Source organism: Mobula birostris, chromosome 17, assembly GCF_030028105.1.
Source record: "Mobula birostris isolate sMobBir1 chromosome 17, sMobBir1.hap1, whole genome shotgun sequence".
NCBI classification, from domain to species: Eukaryota; Metazoa; Chordata; class Chondrichthyes; order Myliobatiformes; family Myliobatidae; genus Mobula; species Mobula birostris.
The window spans coordinates 12,474,457-12,501,245 of NC_092386.1; the positions used below are offsets into that span (position 1 = coordinate 12,474,457).

At 42.0% G+C, this 26,789-nt stretch overlaps 2 protein-coding genes across 3 annotated transcripts in view; one reads left to right on the forward strand and one right to left on the reverse strand.

The window, feature by feature from the left end:
* The window catches only part of xrcc4 (X-ray repair complementing defective repair in Chinese hamster cells 4), a 415,957-nt gene extending 404,783 nt beyond the window's left edge, over positions 1 to 11,174 (reverse strand). The window contains exon 1 of one of the 2 annotated variants that reach the window (XM_072281272.1): positions 11,011 to 11,174. The gene's annotated coding sequence lies outside the window, so the exon portion shown is untranslated. The remainder of the gene's footprint in view (positions 1 to 11,010) is intronic. The other variant, XM_072281273.1, reaches the window with a different exon arrangement.
* A 180-nt stretch (positions 11,175 to 11,354) lies between these two features.
* Positions 11,355 to 26,789, forward strand: part of tmem167a (transmembrane protein 167A) — a 43,912-nt gene continuing 28,477 nt past the window's right edge. The window contains exon 1 of the mRNA XM_072281274.1: positions 11,355 to 11,526. Within this exon, the coding sequence (XP_072137375.1) occupies positions 11,524 to 11,526 (3 nt within the window). The 5' untranslated portion in view covers positions 11,355 to 11,523. The remainder of the gene's footprint in view (positions 11,527 to 26,789) is intronic.

A 26,789-nucleotide genomic window follows, 5' to 3' on the forward strand; every position in this document is an offset into this window, starting at 1 on the left:
GCCTGGCCTGCTGCGTTCACCAGCAACTTTGATGTGTGTTGCTTGAATTTCCAGCATCTGCAGAATTCCTGTTGTTCAATGTTCCCTTACTTCTCTTTGATTTAAGGAAAACAACATAAGCTTCATCAGTCAATACATATAAATTCATTTCTAAATTCCTGCTATAAGATCCACAAAATATTTTCCACATCCTTTCTATGTCTTGAAGCTACCAAACTAACAGGTCCTAACAAGCTGCATCACTGTTTGGTACGAAAACTACAATGCAGCGGACAGGGAGGCTCGACAACAGGTAGTCAAAATTGTCCAGCGCATCACTGGCACCAGAATACCTGCCATCAAGGATATATAGTGTATAAAGTAAGGTGTCCAAGAAGGGCCAGCAACATCATGCAGGATCACACACACCCTGCTCATGGACTGTTTATCCCCTCCCATTACGGAGGAGGCTACATTGCATCCATGCCAGGACCAACAGACTCAAAATCAGTTACTTTCCCCAAGCAGCAAGGCTGAAAAGCACTTCCACCCACTAAGTACAGCAGTACTTTATTATTTCCTGTCAGTCACCTTATGTACAGCTGAGCATCACTTTCACAATTAATCAGAGTATATAAGCTATCGTATGTATTTATATTTATTGTGTTCTTTATCTTTTGTGTTTTTTTGTGCTGCATCAGATTCGGAGTAATAAGTATTTCATTCTCCTTACACTTTGTATAGAGGAAATGACATTAAACCAGTTGAAATCTAAATTTCAAAAAGCTTTGGCATAACTCTCATTTTTTTTTATTATGTGCCTTTGTTAACAAATTCTAAATATCTACATGCCTTTAAAAAATGCCAACCTACCCAATGATCTTCAAAGATTTGTGTGCATATACAATATCCCTAGATCTTTGCCTGTACAATTTATTCCTGATTTCTTACATTAGACAGTACTTTGCACTGCATTCCATTTGATCTGATAACATTTTCTACTTTAAGATTTTCTACTGCTCACCTCAAAGAACCATCTAATTAATGTGGGTTTAACTATAGCACAGTTTCTCACAATCATCATGACTAGGTGCTGTGTCAAATGACATGGGCAATCATGATCTTTGACCATGATTATTCTTGGCAATTTTTTCTGCAGAAGTGATTTTCCATTGCCTTCTTCTGGCCAGTATCTTTACAAGACGGGTGACCCAATCATTATCAATACCCTTCAGAGACTGTCTGCCTGGAGTCAGTGCTCACATAACCAGGGCTTCTGATATGTAGCAGCTGCTCATATGAGCATTCCACCTGCTTCCATAGCTTCACATGACCCCGATCAAGAGGAGCTAAGCAGGTGCTACCCAAGGTGACCTGCAGGCTAGTGGAGAGAAGGAGTGCCTTATCCTTTTGTAGAGACATATCTCCATCCCATCATCCCAATAATTACTTGAAATGAGAGATCGTCACTGTCTCAACTACTTTCTTATTGCAATTGCTTGTGGCAAGTGAAGGCAACCAATTTTTAAAGTAAAATTTGGATTGAAAATTTCAAACTCAGTCCATATTAATTTTAACATAAGCAAACACAGTTTAATCAATATATGTCAAGTCTTAGAATTGTGATCATATTGTGCAGGTTCAGGAAAATATGAATGATTTCATTTGTCATTAAGCCAGACAACACAAGTAGAGCATAGAACATTACAGCACAGTGCAGGCTCTTTAGCCCGTGATGTGCTGACCTCTTAGCCTCCTCTAAGATTAATCTAACCTTTCCCTCCTACATAGCCCTCCATTTTTCTATCATCTATGTGTCATCTAAGAGCTCTTCAATGTCCCTAATGTATCTGCATCTGCCACCACCCCCGGCAGCACATTCCACACACCCACCATTCTCTGTGTTAAAAAAATCACCTCTGACATCCCGCATTACTTCCCTCCAGTCATATTTAAATTATACTACCTGGTATAGCCATTGCCGCCCTAGGAAAATGTCTATGGCTTTCTACTCCATCTTTGCCTCATATCTAATGTGAAGCACTTGTAGTATTTGGTTTCAACTTATACAGTTCAGGAAAGAATGGGTCTGTGATGAAACATATGCAAAAATATATGTTAATCAATATATGGTAACATTTCTTTGGATATATCAGAGAATGTGAAAAAAAAAATGGAGCCAGGAAATAACCAAGATTGGAAGGCTGTCCAGCAACCTAAAAATGTCATAGCTTTTCATTCATACTTTTTAGTTAACATGCCGGACTCCTCCATGATAACCCCATGTACACATGTATAGTATTATAATCAGAAGAAACAGCTTTGGTTATCACCAAAATTCTGGGAAACATGGTGATAGATATCTTCAGTAAGGGAATCACCGTAATGGGAAAAGGACAGAAATTGGATTACAACAGGGGTTCCCAATGTGGGGGGTCTAAGGATTCCTTGCTTAATGGTATTGGCCCATAACATGAAAAAGATTGGGAACTTCTGGTTTAGAGGAAGTGCCACGATCCTGCTGAATGGTGGAGCAGTTTCGAGGGCCGAAATGGCCTACTCCTGCTCCTACTATCGGTCTTAAGGTCATTAATATGTGTTACATACCCATCGATTCCTGGGAATCCAAAGTACAGATTAGTCAGGAAGGAGGAGGAGTATTCCAGATGGCACTGAGAGATTTGTCCATTTGTTAGGGCAGATAAATGGCAGAAGGGATGCCCAAGATGCCAACCACTACCCTCTAGCAACATCATGCAACTTCTGCTCCTCCTGCGGCCATCTGCAAGGCCCACTTTGGACTCAACAGCCACCTCAGAACTACAGTGAAGACAAGCCGTCTTCAATTCCAGAGTACTGCCCTAAGAAGAAAACGTAGAAATGTGTGGACTGTCTGGATGGAAACTGAAATTAATCAATATTCATGGAAGGTTACAGCACAATAAGTCAAGAGTGAATCAAATGATATCATTAGCTATGAAAGGTAAAACTGCTCTACAAACAAACCCTTAATTGGCAAGTCTGATTGCCGCTTTGAAATCACTACACATTAATTCCTTCCTGTTTCAGTAACTATATAGTGTTAGTTGTATGCTACTCAGTTGAGACTACTTTGGTGCCAACAGCAGCTGGCTTCTCGTGAACACGGTTAGTGTTCTCCAGGTCATTCATACTGATGGTAAGAACACTAAAGAATTAATGCTTGATCATTGACACTTTATTACTAATTTATCAACACATCATCTGTAACTGATAGCTATACTGTGCAGTGAGATATTAGATTACTGTATTTTCATGAGAGATTACTTTGGAAACCCCTAAATTGTAAAAGGATTTCAAAGCTAAATGATATTGTATGTTTTAATGAGCTTTAAACCTCCTAAATAGCAGCCTTCATTCACAATTAATAAACTTTTCAGATTTGTCATTTCTTCACATTATTTTCATATTGGAAGGTTGTGATTAGTGGAGTTCTTGAGAGATGAAGTGCCCTGGTGTTGTGGCCCAGCTGGTCACCATTGAAAAGAATATTTTGGATAAAAAGGCCAGGTGAATTGAATCTAAGTTTACTAATGCTGCATAGATCAGTTATAGTGTGTTGTGCAGAGGAAAAGTTTTGGAAGATATAGAAACAGAAAATGCTAGAAACACTTGGTGTTATAGAAAAGGAAATTAACTTTTCAGGTTTACAAAAAATGGAAGCTCCATCAGACTGAGGAGGATATTAACCCCCCGTGTGAAGGAAAATGAGCACACTGTTCAAAACTCTGTCTCCACAGAATACAACCCATATCAGTGTTCCAACTGCGGGAAACACTATAAACCGATGGTTATGCTAGGGACCAATACCATTAACAGAGGGGTCCATGGACCCCAGGTTGGGAACCATTGCTTTAAGGGATTCGGTAACCATAAGCTATAAGTACAGAATTAGGGCATTCAGGCCATCAAGTCTACTCCGCCATTCAATTGTGGCTGATGGCACCAGCAAACAACAATTCCTTGGACGACATCTTCCATATAGCAAATCTATCCAATTATTTCACTTCTTCAACATCTTTTTTGCTTGTTCTTTTTGTCTTGTTTGTGCTACTGAAACTTCTGGAGTTTGTGATGCACAATTTGGAACTCGATCGAAGGATCCAGTGCTATACTGTGTCCGGAGAACTGCCTCGTGGAGATTAGAGACAGGTGGGGATGCCAAGAAGGACTAAGAACATAAGTTGACTCATGGAAAAGACCAGAGATGAGGTGCGGAGCCATAAACGACTCCATCTTGTTGAGGAGGGGGAGAAGATGGCGGCACGACGCAGCTTGCAGCGGCCACTCCGGTTAATGATATCTGTTAACTGTCAAGTAGGGTGCCGTGCACAATGCTGATTTGATGGAGACAGACATGAGAGCATGGAGGAACATCTGGTGAAACTTCTGAAATGCCTGCTTCGCTGCCACTGCTACTGTGTGATCCAGAATCTCCGGGGGGAAGGCCCCGAGTCCTTGGCTTTGCTTGTTGCTCGGTGGCCGGGGTGGGATTGAAGCGCTCGGCAGAGATGGTGCTCGGTGTCGGAGGCTCGAAGTTTTCGGACAGACTCAGAGTCGGCTGCGGTCGGGTGCTTCCAATGTATCGGCAAGTTTGCGGCGCTTGGAGGTTCATGGCAGGGAGAGTTTCTCCCTTCTACCATCTGCGTGAGATGATGGGGCTATTGGGATTTGAGACTTTTTTTACCGTGCCCATGGTCTGCTCTTTATCAAATTACAGTATTGCTTTGCACTGTTGTAACTATATGTTATAATTATGTGGTTTTGTTAGTTTTAGTCTTGGTTTGTCCTGTGTTTCTGCGATATCTTCTGGAGGAACATTGTATCATTTTTTACTGCATGCATTTCTAAATGACAATAAATGAGGATTGAGTGTCCTCATAATCTAATCTAATCTCGAAGCCGCGAGGAAGATTGAACCATCGAGATGAATGTGGAAGGGGTCAGAGATGACTCCCAATAGAGATGGTCAGTGGCAGGATCGGTGCGTTTGGTACATTCGACCCGGATTGGCGGCGTTTGGACCTGGGTTGGCAGTCACTCTTTATGGAAGGTCCAAGTTTGTGTAGCTGCTCTCCTTGTATGCAGACAAAAGGACATTTCCTATATTCTTTAATTATTGGACTGTACTCTATATTGGTTTCCTTACGCTGTTCAGTGTTTTCTTTCTAGTGGCTGATTGGCGGGTGGATGATCTGTTAATTTTTGTGTGTAAAGGGCGGGGTGGGGGTTAGGGGTTTGATGCTACAGCTGCTGTCCTTTTCTGCAAGTGAGGGTGTTAGGGATCAGGGACTGGTATGTGTAGAGGGACGGTGATTGTTATTGTGGCTGTGTTTTGCTGTGGGGAAGGGGGAATTTTGGGGACTACGAGTTTTATTTATTTTCTTTTTCATGTGGGGGCGGTTAACAACTTTTCTTTCACCAACACCTGTGGTCTTTCTGTATTTAATAGCTAAATGGAGTAGACGAATATCAGAGTTGCATCATACATGCCTATTTTGACAATAAAATGAACCTTTGATTTATTATCCCAGCCAAACCCATTCACCTGCCTTCTCCTTGTAACTTTTGATGCCCTTACTAATCAAGAACCTATCAACCTCTGCCTTAAACATACCCATTGACTTGGACTCCAGAACTGTCTGTGACAAGGAATTCCACAGATTCATCACCTTCTGGCTAAAATAAATTCCACCTCATCTCTGCTCTAAAGCTGTGCCCTCTGATCCTAGACTCTCCCACTATTTGAAACACCTCCTTGTTAATTACAGCTGATCTAAGTAGATACTAAAAGCTGGTCAAAGAGGACCAAATTAGTGTTCAAACTACAAAGCAACAATGCAGTTACTGTAGGTCTGACATATAATCAGAAAATGCTGGAAACATTCCGCAGATCAGGTAGCAACCATAGGGAGATAAAATCTGAGTTAACATTACAGGTTAGTGACCTTCTGAAATCAATTCTAGAAGACTGGCTTATTATCTGAAAATGTTATTATCGGATAACATGATCCAAACTTCAATTCTGAAATGGATCAATTATCTCTTAAATGTTTTTTAGCAGTTACATAACACTCTATAGTACCAATGACCAGGTTCAATTCTGTCACAATCTGTAAGGAGTTAGTACATTTTCCAGTGACCACTTGGGTTTCCTCTGGGTGCTCCAGCTTCCAGATTCCAAAGATTTGCAGTGCAAGTTAGGGTGAATAAGTTGTGAATATGTTATGTTGGTGCTGGAAGCACTTGTGGGCTGCCCCCAGCACATCCTCCTTAAACTATGTTGGTTGTTGATGCAAACGATGCATTTCACTATATGTTTTAACGTACATGTGATAAAGCTAATCTTAAGTTTTTTTCAACTTTACTTTCAATATGGATTAGATATAATGTTTAAATATATTTAGTAATCACATGTACATCAAAACTTGGAGTGAAATATGTCAGTTGCTTTAACAAACAATACCATCCAAGGATGTGCTAGGACCAGTCCACAAGTGTTGCCACATGTTGCGGTGCCGACATAGAATGTCCACAATGGTCAATAGAACAACACACAGTCAATCAATGTTCCCTCTAAGGTGTATGCGTATGCGTGCGCACACATCTTTTGCTACTAGCTCACAAAGGAATTTAAACTGCATAGAAAAGGTTGTTACTCTCTACCTCGTTGGTATTTAAATATATTTCATGATGATACACAAACTCTTCCTGTTTCAAATGTGAACGGTGTTGACAACGTGGAGTTTGCGATGATTTAGCTACAGATTTTAGAACTGGCGTATACTGTTTTTATTGAGGTGCACACATGTTGCTGTTGCTGGGCAAAAAATGGCACAGCACAAGATTTTTGCGCACACTGGTCATTACAAATTTGAGGAAACATTGCAGCCAACGTACAACAAGCAACAAAAAACAAGCCTCCCCCTCCCAACATTGCAAAGGTTATATATTAAAATCCTGAAACAGTGTAGAAGCCTGCAAGTGGTAATAAGCACTAATTACTGACATTCACGGATTAAGTTTCACAGTTTAATTCCAGTTATTATTCAGATGGATAAAGCCTGATCACTACAACACATGTCAGCATCTGAAGAAATGGAGACACAAAAGACTGTGCAGAAGCCGGAAATCCAGAACAGTACACACAAAGTGCTGGAGGAACTGAGCAAGTCAAGCAGCATCCATGAAGAGGTTTCAATCTCTGACCAGCTGAGCTCCTCCAGATCTCCAAATTTGTTAAACACTATAAGATTTACCATAAGAAAATCTTTGTACAACAACAAAAATTGAAATGCAAATATATGGCGTCAACCAAGAATATGGTAGTGTAGGGTAATGTAATGGGTGACAGATGACACATATTGTTCATAGTAGAAACAGTTCTACATATTTCACAAACACCGTCATTGAGTTGTGTTCACTTTAAGAGATGGAGTCTGAAGTAATGACATCAGTGTAAGGCAACTGCTTTTGGTTTGTTCGCAATGGAAGTAAAGGGCTACAGCATTACTTAAGCACAAAAAATGACTCTCGCATGTATTATTCACAAAATCCTACAGTACATAGAACATAGAACAGTACGGCACAGGAACAGGACCCACAATGCTGTGCCGAACCAGCTACACGATGTCCATATCACTCCATCATCCTCATATTCATGTGTCTATCTAAACATCCCTTAAAAGTCTTTAACGTATTTGCCTCTACCACCATACTAGCAGCACATTTCAGGTATCCAACACTCCCTGAGCAAAAAACTTATTCCACACATCCCCCTCTCATCTTCAATGCACACCCTCTGGTATTAGACATTTCTACCCTGGGAAAAAGATACTCCCTGTCTTCTCTATCTATGCCTCTCATAATCTTAAAAGCCCCTATCATATTTCCCCTGAGCCTCTGCCCCTCCAAAGAAAACAGCTAATATTTGTACAGCCTCTCATGATTGCACATGCCCTCCAAACCAGGGAGCATCCTGGTAAACCTCTTCTGCACCATCTCCAAAGCCTCAACATCAATAGTGGGGCGACTAGAACCCTATGTAATACTCCAGGTGTGGCCTAACCAGAGTTCTATAAAGTTGCAACATCACCTCTTGATTTTTGAAGTCAATGCCTCGTCTAATAAAAGCAAGCATTCCATAAGCCTTCCTAACCACCCTATCAACCTGTGTCGCCACTTTCACGGAGCTGTGAACTTGGACCCCAAGATCTCTCTGTTCAGCAACACTGTTAAAGGTCTTGCCCTTAACAGTGTACCGTCTCCTTGCATTTGCCCTACCAAGGTGCAAAACCTCACATTTATCTGGGTTAAACTCCATCTGCCCTTTCTCTGCCCATATCTGCAACTGATCTAGATTGTGCTATATTCTTTGCCAGTCTTCTACAGTATCCACAACTCCAATCTGGGTATCATCCACAAATTTACTAACCTACCCATCGACATTTTCATTTTCATTTATCTACATCACAAACAGCAGAGGTCCCAACACAGATCCCAGCAGAACACCAGCTCGAAAAAGTCCCTTTGATCACTACCCTCCGTCTTCTAGGTGCAAACCAGTTCTGAATCCAAACAGTCAGTAATATGCATAATTATAATTCTTCAATGATAGTTTTTTGAAAATCTAATATAAACTGATGGACTCAAGAAATATCAATATAACAAGTTCTGCAAACACTCCCTGCTGAGTTCCTGCTAAGAAAAGTCCTTTTCAACTGAAGTAGTTAAATCTGGAAAAAAGGTCTACACTGAACTAGAAGAACATGGTAACCCTTCCACCAAATTTCTAATAATTATATGCTCTTTTCAAACGAGGAATGAATACAACTTTCCTTTTATATGAGGACCTTTACAAGTTTTGCAACTCCTGCAGATTGCTCTGTCATTCATTAAATTATCACAGATTGTTGACCTCAATTCCTTTCCCATATAAACCAATTCCCTCAGATTTCAGCAATCCATTTATTTTGAAGAACCTTTTTGAATGTCACTGTGACTTTTTCATTCTATTCGAGAAAGAAAGAGCATTTTGCTCCCAAACAGTTCACAGTGACTCTTCTCATTAGCTAGAAACACTCTCTTCAAAATGCTGGAGAAACTCAGGTCCGCTATCATCTACGGAGAGGAAAAAACAGTCAACGTTTAAGGCCACTAGCCTTCATCAGTTCTCAGCCTAAAAAGTCAACCGTTCATTTGTGAGTCCTAATAAAGGGTCTTCGTCAAAAACGCCAACTGTTTTATTCCTTCCATAGCTATTACCTAACTTGCTGAGTTTCTCCAGCATTTTGTGTGTGTTACTCTGGATTTCCAGCATCACTGCAATGTTTCATAAGAACCAGGCCTCGAAATTAGTATCACAAACACGAGGAATTCTCGTTCTGGTCTCGGCCTGAAACGTCGACTGTACCTCTTCCTAGAGATGCTGCCTGGCCTGCTGCATTCACCAGCAACTTTGATGTGTGTTGCTCAAAATTAGTATGATCCATTGGATAAAGAATAAATGATTTGTAGTGCAAGAGTGTTTAATTCTCCTGAATAGTTACTATTAATTTTGGGCAGTATAAAAATTAATTGAAATTGACAAATTTCAGATAGTTTGTTTTCTGAATATGGTAAATTTGTTTTTATTGTAAGCAGATATTCAAGTTTTCAGCAAAGATAATCTCCATGAAAAAAAAACTGACACAGCCAACAGAAACAAGAACAAAACCTGGCCAGGGATACAGCAATATTAGCTGGAGGGAGCTGAATAAGCACAACTTGAGAACCAAAGGTTGGATTTTTGTTAAAGTGACATACAAAGTAGCCAGAGACATTTTGCCAGGGCGGAAAAGACTAATATCACAGGGTATAATTTTAAGGTGATTCCAGGAAGGTATAGTGAGGATGTCAGAGGTAAGTTTTTTACAGAGTGGTGGGTGCATGGAACGTGCTGCCAGGGGTGGTGGTAGAGGCACATATATGGAGGACATTTAAGAAACTCTTAGATTGGCACATGGATGAAAGAAAAATGGAGGGCTATGGGGGAGGAGAGGATTAGATTGACCTTAGAGTAGGTTAAAAGATTAGTACATCGTGGGGCAAACGGCTTGTACTGTGCTGTAATGTCCTAAAACTTGAACAATTGGGCATGTCACTTTTTTCAATATCCATATTAGCTTTCAGAGTTCAATAAGGTGTTACTAAGATGTTAGTAAACTGGTAAGAATACAGAAAAGATGTACACAAACACCACCAGGGTGACCTTATCAAATCATGAGGATCCTAGGCATGGTGAATGCACTCAGTATTTTTCCAGAATTGGGTAATCAAGAACAGGAGGGCATAAGTTTAAGGCTAGAGTGGAAAGATTTTTAAGGGACCTGAAGGCATAGATTCCTCATTAGTCAGGGCATGAAAGTTATGGGAGAAGGCAGGAGGTTGGGCTGAGAGGGAAATGGATCAGTCATGATGAAATGGCAGAACAAACTCGATGGGGTCAAATAGCCTAATTCTGCTCCTATATCTTATTGTCTCTTAGGATGGTATTTTTAAAATATATATAAACGGTGGTATCCACGTGGAATGAACTGCAAGGGGAAATAGTTGAGGCAGGTACAGGAACACTTTTTAAAAGCCACTTTGACCAGCCACCTGGATTGTAAAGGTTTAGAAAGCTATGGGCCAAAAGCTGAATTGGACTAGCTTGGATAGGTCATCTGTCAACAGAGACTAGTCGGGCCGAAGGGCCTGTTTCTATGATGTACGACTCTATGGCAGGTATGATGTTTCGAATGGTCTTTCTACTTTTCGCATTTTCGAAGATTTATTGGCGTTCTCGATCTCGAAAAAGTCCTGTAGGCTTAAAAGCTGAAAACTTTCTGTCAAATACAAACTCCACCCCCGCCCTCTGGCTGAGGAATCACAGCCTAAAACTGTGTGGGTTAATCAGCCCCAATGTAATGCATTGACCGCATTTCTGACAGCCACTTCAGTTCCTGTTTGTACCTTTGATCGCCAAGTGCCAGAGGCGAGGGTTTCAGACGGTTACAACAGCCCTGACGGCCTCGTTCACATTTACCGCCGAGCTCTCGCCGAAGCTGCTTCATCGTTTAATGCGCAGCTGCCGGCGTTCACCAATCATGTGCCAGCTCCCGCCGCTGGCGAACACCAATGCTGTCGGAGTTTCCATCGGCGTTCACCAGTCCTGTCACAGTTCCCACCGTCCTCCGCCAATCCTATCAGAGCCCTTGAAGCCAGCATTCAACCAATCCGGTCACAGTTTCCCAGTTCTTTCCACAGGCTCACCAATCCTGTTTCAGCTCCTAACTCCTTCCACCAATTCCGTCACCGCTAGCTCCGCGATGACGTTTTACTCCTACTGACCGCTCTGCCGTGCCGGATCGGCTGGAAGTTGGGACTTGTGTGAAACGTCATCATATTGTGCTGGTGCGATCGTAGCCCCGGGGAGAGGAACTTCCGGCTCGGGCGGAAATGTGATGTGGCTATGAAGTACGCACGATGGTGAGTGAGGCGTCGACATTTGCTCCTCAGGAAGGCCTGTGCTGCTTAATTCCGAGTTGGTGGTGGTATTGTAGTGTCTCCACTGCCAACCGTTTGGCTTAGTGTTTATTTTCGGTGGGGATGGTAGTGGCATCGTCAGTGCGAGAGGTGGGAGCTTTCAGGGTGAGGGATGTTTCCTTAGTCAGGGTTATTATGTATGTCGTAAAATGTGTTGTTTTGCAGCAGCAGTGCGGAGCAGGCATAAATGTACAATTGATTACAAAATAAATAGTTCATAGAAAGAGGAATTGCAAAGCCATAAACACAAGATTCTGCAGAAGCTGGAAATCCAGAGGAACACACACAAAGTGCTGGAGGAACTCAGCAGGTCAGGCAACAGCTATGGAGGGGAATGAACAGTCGATGTTTCGGACTGACACCTCTCATCAGGACTGGACTGGAAAGGAATGGAGCAGACCCCGGAATAGGAAGGTGTGAGGACCATAAGCTGGCAGGTGATAGGCAAGACAAGGTGAAGAGGAAGATGGGAGGATGAAGTAAGTTGGTAAGGAATAGCAAAGCAGTGTTCATAGTTTCAGGAATTTGATGGCGGAAGGGAAAAAAACGGTGTTTAGCTCAGCAAGTAGCTAATCCTCCAAGGGGACCAATATCCGCCGCGGGAACTAAAGATTATGAGAGTTATTAGGTGCTATGTAATGTCGTTTTCTCGGCATCAATTACATTGCTACAAATACCACAATTATTTCGTTCTCCTTTACGCCTGTGTACAGAAATGACATTAAACGATCTTAAATCTCGAATTTCAGGCTTTGATTATCTCCTTCCAGTTTTCTTGGTACAAGATTAATAAATGTACTGAAAATTATGACTTGCCCAGCCAATGAGTTGGGAGATGAACTCATAGTTTCTGGGCATAAAATAATGCTTATTAGATAAAGCTATTAATATGCTCTACGCAGTTCTTGATTTTAGACTAGTCCTGTCATTTGTAAATGGTATCAATACAGCATTTGTTGACTAGTTCTAGTGTGTTCTTGGGCTACTTAATTTACTATCTTTAAACACTACATGATAAATATGTTCAAGTTTAGTCCTAAATTGCCTTTCTGTTTGTAATGGCCTTGCAGATGTCGTAATTGGACTTCTGTGACTCTTGTTTGCCAGCCCTTAATGGCACCTATCTAGCCCTCAACATATTTGGCCCCCTTTCATCAAGCAGAAGGTACTGTAGCATTAGGACAAGAACTGTGAGAATGGGGAAACAGCTTCCCCTCCCCCCCCCCACCCAGGCTGTAAAACGACTGAACTCCCTGCCTCCATCCACGTCTCATCACGTATGAAGCATCAGTAGCGTTATACTCTTTACTTTTTAAAGTGTTGTAAATGCACCTTATTTGTTAATTTATTTGTGGTAATATTACTTTGTGTGTAAGTTACATGTACTATGTTGTGCACCTTGATCCGGAGGAACTTTGTCTCGTTTGGAGGGAGACGTGTGTACAGTTGAATGACAGTAAATAAGAACTTTATTTGATAAGCTTAAGGAACATAGTAAATATAAATGGATAAGATTAACTTGTCTACATGGACTTATTGTATGTACATAAACTGACACTAGGTACATAATGATCTCTACATAAGGTGACTGACAGGAAATGATAAAGTACTGGTGGGGGTGGGGGGGTTTGTGGGTGGAGGTTTTGATCAGCCTGACAGCTGGGGAGAAATAACCAGTTTTTTGGGTCTGGTGGTCCTGGCATGGATGCTGCGTAGCCTCTTCCCTGATTGGACTGAGTTTGTAAGTAGGGTGGGTGCAATCCTTCATAATATCAATGGCCTTTTTCTAGCACCTTTCTGTATATATGTCCTTCATGGCGAGTATGCTAGTGCCAGTGATGGTGCTGAAGTTACTGGCTTGGCCACAGTAATGCAGTAGAATGTCTTCAGGTTCTGTTGTAAATTGTCATAGCATGGCATTTCTAAGGCTAAAATGTTATTAGTCACATGTCATCCCATACCTGTTTGTTGTCTAGCTATATGCAGGCATGACTCCTTCATTCAATGAAGAGCTCTGAGCGGAATTGAATGTAGAACATGGAATATAACAACACAATGCAGGCCCTTCAGCCCATTTAGATCTTTTAACATAAGACCAGTCTAACCTTTCCCTTCCACCTAGCCCTCATTTTTCTTTAATCCATGTGTCTATCTAAGAGACTCTTAAATGTCCCTAATTTATCTGTCTCTACCACCACCCCTAGCACGGTGTCCATGCGCCTACCACTCTCTGTTTAGAGAGAAAAAAAACTACCTCTGACAACCCCCATACTTTCCTCCAATCACCTTAAAATTATGCTCTCTTATATTAGCCATTGCCACCCTGGGAAAAAGTTTCTAGCTGTCTATTCAATCTATGCCTCTTTCAAATCACCTCTCATTCTCTTTCACTCCAAAGGGAATACCGTTGCGCAATTATTAGCAGACAAGATTTGAGATGGTTTAATATCATTTCCGGTACAAATGCTTGGAGAACAAAATAACTTTTACTCCGGATCTGATGCAAGCAGCACAAGATAAAGAACACAATGATAATGAAAACACTATATACAAATACATAAGAGCTTGCATACATTCATTTTATGTCTGTAAAGTGACACTAGGCTTTATATAAGGTGACTGACAGGAAATAAAGTGGAGTTTTGGATGGAGGTGTTGATCAGATGCTACATAGCCTCCTCCCTGATGGGAATGGGACAAACAGTTCATGAGCAACTGATCTTAATTCATCAGTAATCCATCTTTACCCCTTCTGTCAGTAGAAACAGTTTCATCGGGTTTAGTAGCTAAGCTACACATGAACGCCAGGAGCTGGACTTGGTTGTCAGAGGCTATTTGAAATACATGTCATTGGGAGCATTTATAGGTAGTGGCAGCTTGTCCCCATGACCACCCCGGCTATCTGGAGCTGGAGTCCTATCATCTGAAGGCAGACACTCAACGATTCAGGAACAGCTTCATCCCTCTGCCATCCGATTTCTGAATGGACATTTGAAGACTATCGCACTACTTTTTTATTTCTATTTTTGCACTACATATTTAATTTTGTAATTCAGCCTTTTTCTATTATTACGTATTGCATTTACTGCTGCTGCAAAGTTTCAAGACAAGTTTCAAGTCGTATGCTGGTGATATTAAACCTGATTTTGAATCTGGTTCAGGGGCCTGATGGTTGAGGGGTAATAACTGTTTCTGAACCTGATGTTATGGGTCCTGAATCTTCTGTACCACCTTGCAAGGCAACCTGGTAAGGCTCTGAAAACCTGCGCCAACCAACTGCCAGGAGTGTTCAGAGACATTTTCAATCTCTCATTGCTGCAGTCAGAAATGTCCACTTGCTTCAAAAGGACAACAATTGTACCAGTGCCCAAGAAGAGTACAGGTACTTCCCACTTGGAGTATTGTCAACAGTTTTCAGTCCCATGTCTCAGAAGGATGTGTTGTCATTGGAGAGTCCAGAGGAGGTTCACAAGGATGATTCCAGGAATGAAGGGATTAACATATGAGGAGCGCTTAGCAGCTTTGGGCCTGTACTCACTGGAATTTAGAGGAGTGCAAGGGGATCTCATTAAAACCTGCCAAATGTTGAAAGGACTGGATAGAGTGGATGTAGAGAGGATGTTTCCTCTGGTGGGGGTATCTGGAACTAGAGGGACTCAAAATTGAGGGGTGACCTTTTAGAATGGACGTAAGGAGGAATTTTTTTTTTTGAGTCGAAGAGTGGTGAATCTCTGGAATGCTCAGCTGCAGACTGTGGTGGAGGCCAAGTCCGTGGGTATATTTAAGGCAGAAGTTGATAGTTTCATGATCAGTCAGGGCGTCAAAGGATATGGCAAGAAAGCAGGTGTATGGGATTGCAAACACGAGGAAATCTGCAGATGCTGGAATTTCAAGCAACACACACAAAAGTTGCTGGTGAACACTGCAGGCCAGGCAGCATGTATTGGAAGAGGTACAGTCTACCCGACGCAGACTGGGAGATCGTTTCGCTGAACACCTACGAAAGAAAGGATCTGTCCACCAGAGAAAGCAGGATCTCCCAGTGGCCACACATTTTAATTCCACGTCCCATTCCCATTCTGACATGTCTATCCACAGCCGCCTCTACTATAAGGATGAAGCCACACTCAGGTTGGAGGAACAACACCTTATATTCCGTCTGGGTAGTGTCCAACCTGATGGCATGAACATTGACTTCTCAAACTTCCGGTAATGCCCCACCTCCCCCTCGTACCCCATCCGTTATTTATTTATATACACACACATATACTTTTTCTCTCTCTTTCTCCCTCTGTCCCTCTCACTATGCCCCTTGCCCATTGCCCATCCTCTGGGCTTTTTTCCCCCATCCCCCTTTTCTTTCTCCCTGGGCCTCCTATCCCATGATCCTCTCATATCCCTTTTGCCAATCAACTGTCCAGCTATTGGCTCCATTCTCTCCCCCCCCCCGTCTTCTATCATTTCAGATCTCCCCCTTCCCCCTCCCACTTTCAAATCTCTTACTCGCTCTTCTTTCAGTTAGTCCTAACGAAGGGTCTGGGCCCGAAACGTCGACTGTACCTCTTCCTAGAGATACTGCCTGACCTGCTGCATTCACCAGCAATTTTTATGTGTATGGGATTGAGTGGGATTAGGGATCAGCCATGATGGGATGGTGGAGCAGATTTGATGGGCTGAATGGCCTAATTCTGCTCCTATGTTTTATGGTCTTAAGAGTAGTGTGAGCTGTCTTAATGACTATCGTCCAGTAGCACACACAACAACAGTGAAGTGCTTTAAGAGATTGGTTATGGCTAGAATTAGCTGCCTCAGTAAGGACCTGGACCACTGCAATTTGCCCTTCACGATCTCCCTGGCTCCCATGCAGCTTGGATCATTTGGACAGTACAAATACCTATGTCAGGATACTGTTTATTGATGACAGCTCAGCATTTAACACCATCATTCCCACAGTTCTGAATGAAAAACTCCAGAACTTGGGCCTCTTTACCATCTTCTGCAACTGGATCCTCGACTTCCTAACCAGAAGACCACAGTCTGTGCGCATTGAAAATAAAATCTCCACCTCGTTGACAATTAGCATTGGCACACTTAACAATGTGTGCTTAGCTCACTGCCCTGCTCTCTACACTCATGACTGTGTAGCCAAGCACAGCTCAAATATCATCTAGAAGAATGCTGATGTTAGAACCATTGTTGGCAGAATCTCAGATGGTGAAGAGAGGGCATACAGGAACAAGACAGATCAGCCAGTTGAGTGGCATATGATATTAAACCAACCTTATGCTACCAACCTTATAGTTCCCACACCTCGCACTTCCGGTTTCTACCACCTACACAAGATCCACAAACCTGCCTGTCCTGGCAGACCTATTGTCTCAGCTTGCTCCTGCCCCACCGAACTCGTTTCTGCATACCTCGACACGGTTTTATCCCCCCCTTGTTCAATCCCTTCCTACCTATGTTCATGACACTTCTCACGCTCTTAAACTTTTCGATGATTTTAAGTTCCCTGGCCCCCACCACTTTATTTTCACCATGGATGTCCAGTGGCTATATACTTCCATCCCCCATCAGGAAGGTCTCAAAGCTCTCCGCTTCTTTTTGGATTCCAGACCTAATCAGTTCCCCTCTACCACCACTCTGCTCCATCCAGCGGAATTAGTCCTTACTCTTAATAATCTTCGACTCCCTTGTCCATTCATCCCTCCCATCCCTCCCCACTGATCTCCCTCCTGGCACTTATCCGTGTAAGCGGAACAAGTGCTACACATGCCCTTACACTTCCTCCCTTACCACCATTCAGGGCCCCAAACAGTCCTTCCAGGTGAGGCGACACTTCACCTGTGAGTCGGCTGGGGTGATATACTGCATCCGGTGCTCCCGATGTGGCCTTCTATATATTGGCGAGACCCGACGCAGACTGGGAGACCGCTTTGCTGAGCACCTACGCTCTGTCCGCCAGAGAAAGCAGGATCTCCCAGTGGCCACACATTTTAATTCCACACTCAGGTTGGAGGAACAACACCTTATATTCCGTCTGGGTAGCCTCCAACCTGATGGCATGAACATTGACTTCTTTAACTTCCGCTAATGCCCCTCGTACCCCATCCGTTATTTATTTTTATACACACATTCTTTCTCTCACTCTCCTTTTTCTCCCTCTGTCCCTCTGACTATACCCCTCGCCTATCCTCTGGGTTTCCCCCCACCCTTGTCTTTCTCCCTGGACCTCCTGTCTCATGACCCTCTCATATCCCCTTTGCCAATCACCTGTCCAGCTCTTGGCTCCATCCCTCCCCCTCCTGTCTTCTTTCATTTTGGATCTCCCCCCTCCCCCTCCCACTTTCAAATCTCTTACTAGCTCTTTCTTCAGTTAGTCCTGACGAAGGGTCTCGGCCTGAAACATCGACTGTACCTCTTCCTAGAGATGCTGCCTGGCCTGCTGCGTTCACCAGCAACTTTAATGTGTGTTGCCTGATATTAAACCTGATTCAGATTCTGATTCCTGATGGCAGCAGCCATGAGCATACCTGTTTGGTGGGTCCTGGGTAATAAATGTTGCTTTCCTGTGTGCTCTGTATAGATGTGCTCAATGTCGGGGAAGGCTTTACCTGTGATGGACTGGGCTATATCCACTACATTTGTAGGATTTTCCGTTCAGAGGCATTTTGTGTTTCCGTACCAGACTGTGATGTAACCAGTCAATATCCTCTCCACCACAAGTTTATAGAAGTTTGCCAAAGTTAAAATGTTCACAGTATGTAACAAATGGCATTATTTACTTCATTACTCAGAATTGACAATGCTTCCTTTGAATTGCATTTCTATAGTAGGAGCCACCTCTGCATGTTCAAATTCCTTGGCTGGGGCAAATTAATTGACATAATATCAATCCGTTAATTCAAGTCACATTGGTGCAAATTACTTAATCTTATTGCTTAAATGCTGGATTGATGCAGGGCGATTAACACAACCCCATTTGGCTCTTAGTCTGTGACCCATTTACTGGTTGCTATACTTACATAACTCCAGAATACTGCCTAACACTCCTGTCCTACAGTAGCAAAAGGTTTTGTAAAGGAGGTCTAGATGTAGTGGTTGATGTTCCCTGCATTCTTCAGAAATGCTAGATGGTGAGGAACCCTTCCCTCATGAATAATGCATTTTCTTTATCGTGTAAACCTGGGAGGCAGAGGACTAATCTAGAAGGTTAGACCTTATAAAAACAACAAAAGTTTTTTTTATTATTAATTTTTTATTGCAGCACCAACAAATTACATTCAATACAACCAGTTGCCAATTACATTTTGACTGTTAAACCCAGCCACCCCCCAACCTTCATCACCATCCCCCCTCCACCCCTCTTTCCCCCCATCTCTCTCCCCTCCACCAATTAACTGAATAGTAGTGCATACACAGACAAAGCATTCCTATTTTAACAAATGATCTTTTACGTTAGATGTCAAATTTGTCCACATTAAGGTTGTGTTTGGTCGTGCATCATTTACTCTTGCTGATGAAAGTTCCAGGTGAGAAATGTCCAAAAAGCTCTGAAGCCAGTGAGTATTTGAAATATCATGGGGAGGTTTCCAACGCTGGACTACAATCTTCTTAGCTGCAGTCAGGCCTGCCAGCCAAACTTTGCGTGTTTTTTTCCGTAAGGAAAAGGTGGGAGTCATCATTTAGAAGATGTACAGCGGGGTCTATTGGTAACTGTACCCCTGTTAGTTCTGTAAGAGTACTGATAACCTTCCCCCACAAACCAAAAACCCCTGAACATTCCCATACAACATGTATAAATGAGCCAATGGCTCCATGGGGGAAAATGAGCAATAAGGGTCAGGAACCAGTCCCATTTGATGTCTAATTCTCAGTGTTAAATATGCTCTATGACAAAATTTCAAGTGTATATACCGATGATTTGGGTTTTTCGAAGCACCGGCAGCATTATCCCAAATCGCATCCCAGTCTAAGTCTCGTCCCAATTCAGATATGTCCCTATCCCAACCTTTCATTCCCAATGTGGGCATATAATTCTGGGAGTTTAATTTTTATGACACTATCTGTCCTGGAGCACTCTGTATCCAATTTAAAATGGGATGGTCCTTTAAATCTGACCCCCAGGGAACGCCGTAGGCTTTACAAGCTGATCTTACTCGAAAATAGAAAAAAAGAGAGTATCAATATTATATCGAAATATCAGTTCTTGAAACCTAAGGATAGTACTTGCCCCATTAATATCTTGAAGAGTAGTAATACCTTTATCCTCCCAAGTTCTGTTAGTGAATGGTTTCCCCCCAGACAGAAAACGATTATTGTTCCATAATGGAGATGATTTACACCATATACTTTTAAATTTTAGGAATTTTTCTGCTGCTGTAAACACTTGTGGCATATGGGTTAAAATTGGACCGTAATGCAAATCATATTTTTTGGTAGACATACCTATAAGGAGAAAGTCCTTCAACCTTATTGGTGCTATTAGCTCTTGTTCTATATTTTTCCAGGACGAAACTTTATCCTCCTCCATCCAACAGCTAAGACTTTTTAATACAAATGCCCAATGATACAATTTAAAATTTGGACATGCCAATCCCCCATTCGACTTTTTGAGTTGTCTTCCTCTATTTTGTAGAGGACACCAAAACTCTAAACTCTCCTGTTACATTGGATGAGCTACTCAAAGCAGTCAAAGCTACAAATAAGGGCCGTACGCCAGGCATAGATGGCATACCTGTGGAACTTTACCTAGCACTTTGGGATATTCTTGGACCAGTATGGTTAGAAACATTAAATTATGCTTTTGGAAATGGCGCTTTCCATAGGGATCTAAACACAGCCCTGATCACAGTTATACCTAAGCCCGGTAAGGACCCCTTGGAGTGTGCCAATTACTGTCCAATCTCCTTGATAAATGCCAACCTCAAGATATTTTCCAAAGTCTTAGCCAGTAGACTTGAGACAGTAGTTGGGAAACTAATTAGCCCAGATCAAACGGGCTTTATCAAGGGGCGTTTCGCATCTGATAATATTCGCCAGCTCTTACACATACTGAGTGCAACACATAAAATCCCACCTGCCTGTGGTCTGCTATTTCTAGATGCTGAAAAAGCGTTCGATCACCTTGAATGGCCATATCTTTGGAGAGTACTAAAAGAATTTAAGTTTGGCGATAAATTTATCAATATGATTCGAACACTGTATGCTAATCCTTCAGCCCAGTTATGTGTGGGAGGAGGTTTCTCAGAGTTATTTGACATAGGACGGGCACACGACAAGGGGACCCTTTGTCTCCTTTAATTTTTAATATATCTATTGAACCGCTTGCACATTTAATTAGAAACTCTCCTCAGATCTCCCCTATTACAATAGGTACAACATTGCATTCAATATCACTTTACGCGGACGACACGCTAGTTTATATGGCGAATGTTCAACAAACTGTCCCCTATGTTTTAAAAACACTGGAGCAATTTGGATTTCTTTCAGGATACAAAGTTAATTTGTTAAGATCAGCATTGATGCTGATTAATACGGATAAAAGTCAGGTGTCTCTTCCTCCCCAGATTAAAGTTACAAATGAGGTCCTGTACTTGGGTATTAAAGTTAATACTTCCCTATCATCTGTTGCTAAAACAAATTACTCTTTAATTCTAACAAAAGTTGAGTTTATTGTCATATGCATAGTGTGGAAGGCGTGCAAAAGTTCAGTGCTGACTGCCTTCCGTTTGATTGCTGCCAGAGAAGGAATCTGTGAGTGGCCTATAGCTGTGTGGCTCGCTGTGGCTTTTCTGCCTCGTGGTGTTCCTCTCTTTTGATGAATGTCGGTGATATTGGAGGATGGTATCGTGGTTCTATGTTTGTGGATTGGACTATTAAGTTTATTGACTGGACTTTTTCAGACCTATGGTTTTTAATGTTATGTGATTTATCACCCGTTAAAATAAGCAGCATTAAACACAATCAAATTAAATATAAATTATTTAAAAATGACAAGAGAAACACAATTAGAACAAAAAAAAGTAAATTGTAGCACTAACAATCAAGAGTGGTCATAGTGTTTCTAAACTGTGTGATTGGGGTTGTGCTAAGGTTGGTTGAATGGAAATCACTGTTCTTGAATCTTGTGATGTGGGATTTGAAGGTTCTGTGCCTCTTTTCCAATGGAAGTTGGATAAAGATGGCATGGTGCAGATGGTGGGTTCTTTGGTGGATATTGCCTTATTGTGGCAGTGCCTCCCGTAGATTCAGTGATGTGCCCGAAGGTTGAGCTTCGCATAGAGAGTACAAGTTTGAGTCGGTAGGCAGCTGCTGTGGATGGATAAAAGTTGCTGGTGAACACAGCAGGCCAGGCAGCATCTATTGAAGAGGTACAGTTGACATTTCGGGCTGAGACCCTTCGTCAGGACTAACTGAAAGAAGAGCTAGTAAGAGATTTGAGAGGGGGAGGGAGAGAGTCCTGACAAAGGGTCTCGGCCCGAAACGTCGATTGTACCTCTTCCAATAGATGCTGCCTGGCCTGTTGCGTTCAACAGCAACTTTTATGTGTGTTGCTTGAAATTCCAGCATCTGCAGATTTCCTCGTGTTTGCTGTGGATGGAATTATTTTTGAAACTGGAGGGCACGATGCAGATGTTAAAAATATGTGCCACGTGGTTAATGGGGCAACTGTTGACTGCATGAAGACATCAATAGAGCAGTTAGGTGGACCAAAAATTGGCAAGTGGAATTCCAGTCCAAGTAAAGGTGCAGTGCTGGTGATTGCTGTGTTGGAAGTGAATGTCTTGCTCAAAAATGGGCCATACTGCAGGTTTCACTAATGCAAAGTCGCATCATCTGCTCTTGCCAAGAGAAATGTGTGGAAAAAGGGTCCTGGCACAAGTTTTAACTCAGACAATTCCTTTCCTCTCACAAATGCTTGAGCTCGTCCAGCAGAGTGTTGCTTAAAATATGTTTGTTTATTTCCCTTTACGCACATAAGTTGCATGAGTGAATTTTATTCCTTAGTTTAAAATTTGGGGTAGTGATTTGTGAATTTTGTAAAGGCAAGTTTCCATAACTTGAATGGCTTTAACTTGGGGTTTCCCAGAGAAAGTAGAATAAATGGTTGGATATGGGGAGATTTGGGAGAATCTGGGAGTTCAGGTGCTTGAAGTAAATAGATATGAAGCACTGGAGATTCGGCGGGGTTGGGGGGAGTGGATGTCTTTAATAAGAAGGGTGAAGAGATTAAAAAAACTTTGAGATCATGGCTTAACATTGTCTAACCATCAGTTGAGTAGTGCTTACAGTTTTGATCACTATTATGTAAAGGTCTAGTATTGGAACAGGGAATGAAACTATTAACAAATATCCGCAGATGCTAGAAATCCAAGCAACACACACAAAATGCTGGCGGAACTCAGCAGGTCAGTCAGCGTCTGTGGAAAAGAGTAAACAGCCGAAATTTCAGGCCAAGACGCTTCATAAGGACAGCAAGTGTTTTGCTAGAATTAAAACATTCTATGATTGGGGACAGTGGATTGCTTTCTTTGAGTAGAGGGTGCAAAGGGAAGTTTTAAAAAAGAGCTAGGACTAGGTCAGACTAGCGGGAAAGGTAGGCTTGGAGAGAGCCGTAATTGGTAGGTCAGACCCAAAATGCTGGAGGAACTCAGCAGGCCAGGCAGCATCAATGGAAAAGATTAAACAGTCGATGTTTTGGGCCAACACCTCTCATCAGTCGTAATAAAGGGTCTTTGCCCACAATGTCAACTGGTTACTCTTTTCCATAGATGCTTCCTGGCCTGCTGAGTTCCAGCACTTTGATTTCCAGCATCTGCAAATCTATTGTTTGTGATTGGGAGATCAGAAATTTGGAAATAAGGAGGTGAGGGGAGAAGCAAAAATGTGCTTGCAGTAGATATCTTTGAACCATTTGAAGTGCCTGACCTATTCTTTGATGTGTTTCTTCTGATGTATAACCAGGTTCTGAAAAGCTCTAAATAGCCTATTGTTAGCTGGCATGGATACCATGGATTAAAAGCTTTCCTTCTTTACTACAAATGACTGATTCTACAAATTGAGCAAATTTCCACTCTAATGTGGAAGTTAGTGTTGTAGATGCAAAGGAGAAGCTTAGCTAAAAATGAGGCTAATACTTGTTGAACACTGCAACCAGAGTGTTTATTGTCTGTATTTGGTTTGCTGGTCCATTTCTTGGTATCACGAGGAACCCAAATGGCAGTGTTGTTATGCATCGAATTTAAGAAACAGTCTTAAAAGAATCATCACTTTGACACTTGTGGATGAAGTAGCTGCGATTACTTTGCACTTTTGTGTTAGGTTGTGTCAATGTGCTTAGAACTGCTGGTTGTTGAATTGTCCTTCACAATTTATTTGGACTTGTAGCAACGTGTAACCTAGAAACACCAGTAAACAGAAAAAAAAACTTGGCATAATAGTTTCCATAAAAAGAATAGCCCTTTCTAACATACCAAACTGGAGAATTTTGAGTTGGATTGAGCACAATGTCAAAATCCCAGAATGCATCTAGACTTTTCAGAGGAATGAGGGCCTGCTTTATTTTCCAAAATGTTGCTTATTTCAAACCATTACCTTGTTTAGACATTGAAAGTACTGGCATATCTTGAAGTTTGTCAAATAGTATTGTACTCCATATTTTTTCACAAGATTTTTTTCTCTTCAAAGTTGCAGACCAATTATAGCTTTGAATATTGGTCAGACTCTGCTGAAATCATAAGCTCTGAAACTGAGGTAAATGTCAGATCTAGTTCATATAGTGACACAGCACAGAAACAGACCCTTCAGCCCAACTTGTCCATGCCAACTGAGGTGCTTTCCTGTGCTAATCCCATTTGATTGCATTTGACTCGTATCCCTCTAAACCTTTCCCATCCACGAACCTGTCCTGTCTTTTAAATGTTGTAATTGTACCCAGCTCTGCCAGTTCATATGTCAGCTAATTCCACACTTTTTGTGCCAGTGATCACATCGATCCTTAAGGAATCCTATTCTCTTCCTTTTGTTCTTGGTATTTTAATCAAATCTCTTGGGATTCTCATTTGGTCCTGTTTATGCTGTCCAGATTTTCATATCTAGTGTACTCTTTAATTTCTTATGAATGACTTTCCTGATTCCATCTGGGTACACTTGACCCTTACCTCCTTTTTCCTGACAAGAGTGGCGATACCCCTCATCGGCCAGGGTTGTATAATCCTGTCAGCTTTGCCTTTTATTCTATCAGGAACTTGCTCTCTCCGAGCACCTTCATCTCACTTTTGAAAGTCTCCTACTTACCTACCCAATCAACCTTTGCAAGTTCCTGTGTAAGACCATCAATATAATTAACATTATTGATTATTACCTGAGTAGACGGAAAAGGTTGAATAGGTTAGGGCTTTATTCACTGGAGCATAGGAGAATGAGGGGAGATTTGATAGAGGTATACAAAATTGAGGGTTATAGATAGGGTAAATATATGCAAGCTTTTTCCACTGAGGTTTGGTGAGACAAGAACTAGAATTAGAATCAGGTTTATTATCACCGGTATATGTCATGCAATTTGTTAACTTAGCAGCAGCAGTTCAATGCAATACATAATATAGAATAATAATTAAATCAATTGCAGTATACATATATTGAATAGATTAAAAATTCATGCAAAAAACTGAAATATAGTAAAAAAGTGAGGTAGTGTTCAAGGGTTCAATGTCCATTTAGGAATCGGATGGCAGAGGGGAAGAAGCTGTTCCTGAATTGCTGAGTGTGTGTCTTCAGGCTTCCGTACCTCCTACCTAATGGTCACAAGTTAAAAATAAGAGTTGAAACGTTTAAGGGGAATGTGAGGGAGAACTACTTCACTCAGGGTGGTGCAAGTGTGGAACGAGCTACCAACAGAACTGGTGGATGTGGGTTCAACTTCAACATTTAAAAGAAGTTTGGATAAGTACATGGACAGGAGGGGTATGGAGGACTATGGTCCCAGTGTGGGACAATGGGATTAGGCAGAATAATAGTTTGGCATGGACTAGATGGAGCCAAAGGGCATGTTTCTGTTCTGTAGTGCTCTCTGACTCTATAGTCCCATTGTCTTCCCCTACTAACACTTCATCCACTTACCCAGCCTCTTTCCCAAGAGGAGGTTGAGAGTTCTCATCTACATATTGCTTAAGAAATCTTCCCAGAGCATGTCTAATCCCTTTAGCTCTGTGGCAGGTCTAGTTAATGTTGGGAAAGTTAAACTCAGTCATGTTACAACCGCATTATTGCTAGAGCCATCTGCGATTTCTCTACATGTTTGCTTCACTGACTATTGGGGGGTCTTTGGGGGATCACCCCCTTCTTATTCCAAGTTCTACCGATATAGCCTCATTGGATTTTCTTCATATTATCCTTTGTCAGTGGTGTCTAGCTGAGTACCACAACCAATATAGTACATTGTAAGTGAGAAAGACAACAGAAGTCTCTGGGATTCAATCACAGACTCCCTATCACGGGCACAGCTTCAAGAGGCAATGTCTCTGGCAGAGTGGAGTGACAAAACAACCTCTTGCTCAAAGTCAGCAAGGCCAAGGAATTGATTATTGACTTCAAGAGAAGGAAATTGGTCCATAAGCCAGTTGTCATCAGAGGGTCAAAGGTGGAGAGAGTCTGTTACCGTTTCAGAAGACGTCTTGGGCCAGTAAGTAAGTGCAATTATGAAGAAAGTACAGCAGCATCTCTACTTATGAAGATCCAGCATGACATCTACAAGTTTGACAAACTTCTATACATGTGTGGTGGAGAATATATTGACTGGTTGCATCAGCCTGGCTTGAAAGCACCAATGCCTTTGAACAGAAAATCCTACAAAACGTAAGGGATATGGCCCAGTCCATAATGGGTAAAGCCCTCCCCACAGATCTACACAGAGGGTTGTCAGAGTAAAACAACATCCATCATCAGGGACCCTCACCAACCAGGTCATTCTCCCTTCTCGCTGTTGCCGTCAGAAAGAAGGTACAGGAACCTCAAGACTCTCACCACCAAATTCAGGAACTGTCATTACCCCTCAATCATCAGACTCTTGAATCAAAAGGCATATTCAAAGATAGCCCATAAGATATAGGAACATATTTATGCAATTTGACCCATCAGGTCTGCTCTGCCATATCATCATAGGTGATCCATTTTCCTCTCAGCCCAAATCTCCTGCTCTCTCCCAT